This window comes from Apaloderma vittatum, unplaced genomic scaffold (genome assembly GCF_000703405.1).
Source record: "Apaloderma vittatum isolate BGI_N311 unplaced genomic scaffold, ASM70340v1 Scaffold42779, whole genome shotgun sequence".
Taxonomy (NCBI): domain Eukaryota; kingdom Metazoa; phylum Chordata; class Aves; order Trogoniformes; family Trogonidae; genus Apaloderma; species Apaloderma vittatum.
In genome coordinates, this window is record NW_009736575.1 from 1,270 (window position 1) to 7,943 (window position 6,674).

A 6,674-nucleotide genomic window follows, 5' to 3' on the forward strand; every position below is an offset into this window, starting at 1 on the left:
CTTTAAATGTAACCAACTGGCTTTTCTCATGTACAACGTGTTCAACCATACTGTACGCAATGAATCCTGGCAAGTTAAAGAGATACTTACAGTTGCATTTCTCTTAAATCCTGCAATGACAATATATTATATGTGCGAGCTCAACAAAAATGAAGAGAACCAGTGTTTTCTACTACAAATCTGGGAGGGTGTGTGGGGAAGCGTCTCTGTAAAGGAATGAGTAATGAAGTTTTTGGAAACCATGAATCGACTCTCACAATCCAAGATCTGAGCATTTAATAAAAGTGTTGATTTTATTACCATTTTTTGCCCTAGTACGGCAAAGACAACAGACACAAACTGATAAAATTTTTTTTATTATTCACTTTTGAATTCTTTTACACTTTCCTGATTATTTCGTGTAAGGTGAAACTAGAACTGTTTAAAAGACATACACAAATCTAGTACATCAATAACCAGGTATTTCTTTTTGCTATACTATTCTCACAACCACGTGTGTGCTAGGCAATATAACCGTCACAGAAGCAAACTTTAGGCAGAATACTGGTCAGTAAAAACAAAGCGAAAAGAGCTACCAGATATACAGACAGGCTCGGTTCCACATTCACTACTGCATTTATCAAGCGCCAAGTATTAACTGCACAATTTGTTCAGCTAGTAGAGGGGAGTTTTAAAATCAGTGCATGAAATTCTCTTCAGCAGACAGATGGACAGATAAACGGATGGATCCTATACCTAAGTGGAATGTGAAGGCAGGGGATGATACCGCGAGGCTGACAGGTGACTCTTTTCCACTGCATTATTCACACAACTCTTGTTAGGTTTTATTTAATGGGACATGTTTGAAACATAATTAGGTGAGGGCATTTGAAGCTCAAATATTGCAAGTTACAAGCATTACAGATGTGTAGGTCTGCATTCCAGGACAGAAACGGGAAATCCTGAATATTTGAGCCAGATGCTGGTACTATCAAAAATAAAAAAAATAATAAAAAAAAAAGGCAGACAAGAGCTGAAGACTGTGACAGCACTGACAGCTCTAAACATCCAAGAAAGAAACCTGGCCTCGAGAGGGCTCAGGTCTCCCACACCATCCTGACGCCACCCATAATCAAAAAAAGAAAGGATGACGCACATGTGGGAGTCCAGAATTGCTTTAATGGAATTTTAACAGGTGAGAGGGTCAAGAATGAGCAGAGTCCAATGGGAGAAAAATTTCTATAAAGTGAACTTAAAGATGGCTCAGTGGATTACTTAATAAGTTCTCAGGGCAAATTCAAAATGGTAATACCATGGAGATTTCGATTCACCTAAGAGTAAAGTAATGCAAAAGTGGCAGATCACTTCATGGTATCATCCAAACTAATAAGGCCATTCAGAAAATTGAATCTTCTATTATAAGTCCATGGGAGTGAACCAAGACTTCTCACTACTGAAGAATAGCTAAGGTGTAATTAGGCAAGTTATTGCTGTGGGAAGGGGCTTAGTCATGCATGTCGTGTGAGCATGAAAGCACTTTGAGAAGTCAAATCCCAGTTATCTGACGGTGTAAAGTTTGGAAATCAAGCTGCTAACTCTCCCATTACCCCCCTCCCCAAAATAAACCCCATCCCCAGAAAGGCAGGACTGACAAAGTGAGCTTTTGACTGACTTGGTTACAAATGTCTACAGAGTGTGGCCGTTAAGCTAACTCGGAGCAGTGTTACTAACTGGAATGCCATACATCGGACTGGTTTCCTTCCATGCCCCAGTGTCACAATAGAATCTCTATAACTTTCTGTACAACTTTACAACAGAATTGTACTTCGACTATTTTGGTGCCAAATTAAGCTTGCCAGAGTTTACATAATTGATGTCTACTTTTCTACCCAATAAGAGTTTTGCAAAGTCAATTGCGATCACAAAACCCATAATCACAGTGTTCAGTTAAAAATATAAACACGGTAATCGTAACTGTAAATGTTCATAATAGGAAAGTTCGGAATGCCATTGTAATAACCGACCTCCGCTTTAAGTACACAAAACACCAACCAACTGTTTTTACCCCACAGACAGTTTTTGCTACGTTGAGGTTGTGAAAGTCGATGTACTATTCTTTTTGCTTGTCGCACAAAGGGATGTATGTGTAGGATACAGGGTGACATTGAACATATAGTGAAGCGTGACAGCCATTAGTTCTCGCCCTCCCCAGCATCCCCTTCGTCTCCCTGGTTTTCCGACGTCCATAGCTGTAAGAAAACACAAACACGTGTTTAAGCTGGAAGCACACAGTGAGTTGCAATTGCCAGAAAGGGAAGACAGTGTAATTAGCAGTAGCTCTGCAATCTCCTCAGCTAAGAGAAACACAGAGCTGAGCTTAACAGCAAAGCTAAAGAACAATGAACTAGAAAACAAGTAGAGGAGAACAAGTAAAAACCAGCACAAGTTTGCAAGCTCGACACAAAGCTGGCTGCTGAGAACAGACAAACTCCACTTTGTGTTATAAAAAAGCTGAGTTTGGTACAACGTGTGACAAGTGATTTCTGGTTTAAACAAGAAAATGTAACTGGTGTGGTTGCAAAAAGCATGTGGTTAAGACATGCGGTAAAGTCCTCGGAAAAGGTTTTTACAAGCACAGAACCCCTTAAGTCTTCAGACGCCGTGTCCCACTTAGGCAGTGCCGCAGCCCACAGAGGTAACAGCGGTTTGCCCCATGATACTTACAGTGAGGTTGTCCCTAAGCAGCTGCATGATCAGCGTGCTGTCCTTGTAAGACTCTTCGTTCAGCGTGTCCAGCTCTGCTATCGCTTCATCAAACGCCTAAAAATAAGCAAGACGAGGCACTTTCACACTCTGCTCTCGGAATTCACTTCTGCTTACATAGAGCTTACAAATTTGCCACACTGCTATTCAAATTCTGTGACAAAAACTTCCACTTCTCTTCCACCAAAAGAAATGTAAATCGAAGCGAGCACCAAACCACTATAGACAATCAGGGGAAAACAGGTCTTTGGGTGGGTCCAGAACAAAGCCCAGAAAAACTTCACCACTGTGCTAAAACCAAGTGCTGAAGAGGCAAGCACACTCAGTCATGCTGAGGAATGATTCACACAGCTTGAAGCTGGGTTTAAGAACAACTGAAAAGCAGTACTTCCATTAAAAATGAAGGTCTTGCTGGTCTAAACTGGCAGTAAAAGACAAAGGTACCGGTAAGTTGATGCATATATTGTACATGAGTAAGCAGGTAAGCAAATGGAAGACAAGAGTGTTTTGATTGTGGTGTCCAAGTTCTTGGTTTTATTTTCAGAACACTAGGAAATCAGGTATATTCCACCAGAGACCAATAAAGCCATTCTTCCTATCAATCTGTGACACATAAAAGCCCACGTCTGCAGCTGAAAGCAGTCCGAGAGCCACGAATAAGTGCTATTTCTTCATTCAGGTTTCAAATAGGTGTAAGCAGGAACAGCAGCAGCATTTTACACAGCAAAACATCGCTTCTTGTTACAAAGCGCTATTGAAGCGCATATTAGGAACACAAAAGATTCACCTAATGCCATATTATTCAAGTTGCTAACAGATATTTTTCAGAGGCACTTTGTCTTCCCTTTCACAGGATCAACTGCACTAGCAAATTAGCTTTTCTTAAAGCTAAGCTCGTCTAGCTAACTAACTTACCTGAAAATACACTGCGATGACAATAGTTTAAAGACAATAGGATTTTTAAGGACTTTGACATGAAAAAGCATAATAATCTACAACGCGCTACCGCAACCGTGTGATTATCTCCTCAGCCTCCCCAAAAGCTGGCAGTACAAAGAGTCTGCTTACCGTCTTTGCCAGATTACAGGCCTTTTCGGGAGAATTTAGTATCTCATAGTAGAAGACAGAGAAATTCAGAGCCAAACCGAGTCGAATGGGGTGTGTTGGCTGCATCTCTTTCTTGCTAATTTCAAAAGCCTCCTGGTAAGCTTGCTGAGAGTTCGCTACTGTTGCTGCAAGGTAATTACAATCATGTTAACGCACCGTACATCATCGTCCTTCACAGGAAAAGCTATTATACTCTTGGTCTGTGCCACCAGAAATTCATACAATTACTGTTTTAACATGTAAAAGCCTACTACTGGTTGAGCTATTAAGGCAGAAATATTTGTTTAGATAAAGCTTTGAGATGCAGAAGTTCAACATCTTAATAGAGACTTAAAATGAAACCTATTCAGAACAAATTCCAACCAATCTGAATACGCATAAGCTCTACCAAAGTCAAAATATGCTGTGAATAAATACTCGGGTCCAGCCTAGCTGAAAAAGCAGTAGTCCTGAATAATAAATCCAGACAAAATCATATGGGGAAGAAAGGGTATCTAAACTACTGAAACTGAAGAAAACATTTAGCAGGTAGGTCATGAGCTTTATATATTTTTGGGGGGTTCAGAGGAAAAGACAACAGCCCCTTCCTGGCTAATGGGTAACAAGAAGTTTCAGAATAGCATCAAACTAAGTTTGCAAGACGGGGACTACCTCAGATGCTCACCAGGAATGCAGGTCCAGCTGAACACTGCTTTCCTATTTCATGATTAATTGGCTCAGGACCCAGTAACCCAATATCCCACGTTTGCATGCAGAAAGCTTGCAAGCAGTGAAGACTTGGGAGCTAAATTCATAGTTTAAACAAAAAATTATTGGAACAGAGCATTTTCCGTGAGAAAAAACACATTCTCCAGAAAAAGAATTTTACACTGTCAAGTATGTTTGCAAATCAGTCACTGAGGTGAGGGGCTGTACAAGCAGGATTTTACTGGTTTGGTGAACATCTTGTCAATCGCTTCTACTAATTTCAGTGAAGTCTTTTAGAGAAAGTGACTTGCACTGCACCTGTCTTCAATCCTACAGAGCAGTAGTGAAAAGAAATAACTACTTCATGTTAAGGGAAAACAACACAAGTATTTCTTATACTTTTTTCCGGCTCAGGCCCCTGGAGAACAAGATGTTTTATCTCTACTTACTTTGCTTATTGTCCCCAGATGCCACCTCTGAGAGGTATCTGTAGTAATCACCTTTCATTTTCAAATAGAAGACCTTGCTTTCTGGCTGCGTGGCATTGACAATAAGGTATTTATCCAGGAGTTCCTGAGAAAGGAAACATGTTTTTGTTTTTTTCTTCCCAAGTCGTAAAAATAATGTCTGAAACAGAGCCTTTGTTACAATGGTAAGCATGAACTCTTAAAACATTAAAAAAGACTTACGTATACTTGTGTGTTAATCACTTTGACTACTGTTGTTTAAACTCAAGAAGGAAAAAAAGAGAAACTACTTGTATCCCAATTCTTGGAAAGCAGAAAATATGAGGCTATCCACAATTCCCTCCTGCAGAACTTAACGCTTCTCAGTGCTTAAGACTGTAAAGATTTTCCTGGAAAAACTCTGATGCAAACCTGTGTCCACAACCAAGCCAATGAAAAGCAGCAGCTTGGCATCAGCACAAGTCTGGTCATTTTTGCTGCCACAAACTCAAATTCAACAGAGTGGTGAAATTATCCACAACCAACTGATTCTATGTGCAACTCCAGCTGAAAAGCTGAATAGCAGCACTGTCAGCACGTGCTTTCAGAAAGAGATGCAAAGACTGATGGTGCTGACAGCAACTGCTCCTGAATGATCTTTAGCAAACTGAACAGCAATAAAAAGAATCCCTCTCGGCTAAGTGAAAGAAATAGCAAAATCAGTTTGGGGAAATAAGTAGGTCCCTTCTCCATCCAGAAAAGGACTAAACAAGCCTCAGGACGTCAGCATTCATTAATGACAGAATTTCAATGGTGGGCCTTTTAGCAGGACTTGTGCCAGTGCCCCTGACCTAAATTCATTTTCACGGTGACCCACAGCCAGCAGCTGGAGGTTTCCAACATTGCCTGGTTTGCTTTTTTCCTATTAAAACCCCCCCGTTCTTTTACAATTAATTCCCTAAGAAACAAACCAGATGACTGAGGAGCTAGAATTGGACCCCAGTACCTCACTATGCAAAATTACTCCCCTGCTAAGGTGCTGCAGCATCTAAAGCACTCGAAGATTCCTTAAGCCTCCCTGAAGAAGGCTGCGGTACCAACCACTGTTATTTTTGCTGTTGGATTATTACCAGAACATCATTGCAGATATCCTGCAATTCAGCCTCAATCTTCTCACGATATTCTCTCCCCATCTGCTGTTTCTTCTCATTCCTCTCTGTTTTCTGTTCAATGCTGGAAATTACACGCCAGGACGAGCGACGGGCACCAACGACATTCTTGTAGGCAACTGAGAGTAGATTCCTTTCTTCGTTGGACAGTTCGTGTCCTTGCTCAGTGACAGCCTTCATAGCAGCAGCCATGTCATCGTAACGCTCAGCCTGTTCAGCCAGTTTGGCTTTCTGTACCAACTCACTTTTATCCATGGCTCTCCTGTAATTAGCGGGGAATAAAAATAGAGAATAATGTCTCTTGATTGTCTGCACTGTGGCAGTTAATGCTGAAGGGTGAGGGAGAACTCACAGTCACCAACAAGTGAGAAAGCTATCAACTCTGATAACATAATACAAAGGGTTCCCTTAAAAAAACTATTTGACCTTTTGCCAAATATCATAACTTCTGTGTGTAAATGACTAATCACAATCTTGTAAATATGGAAGCATTATTCTTCAAAATGCAGCAAAATTCATATCG

The 6,674-nt window shown here is 40.7% G+C and overlaps 1 protein-coding gene across 1 annotated transcript; it reads right to left on the reverse strand.

The window, feature by feature from the left end:
- Window positions 1-340: 340 nt before the first annotated feature.
- On the reverse strand, window positions 341-6,422 carry YWHAB (tyrosine 3-monooxygenase/tryptophan 5-monooxygenase activation protein, beta). The gene is made up of 5 exons (XM_009877015.1): window positions 6,113-6,422; window positions 4,986-5,109; window positions 3,811-3,974; window positions 2,704-2,799; window positions 341-2,228 (listed from the first exon to the last, which is right to left on the reverse strand). The coding sequence occupies exons 1-5, from the start codon at window positions 6,404-6,406 to the stop codon at window positions 2,172-2,174; spliced, it is 735 nt and encodes a 244-aa protein (XP_009875317.1). The 5' UTR covers window positions 6,407-6,422; the 3' UTR covers window positions 341-2,171.
- Between the last annotated feature and the right edge of the window lie 252 nt (window positions 6,423-6,674).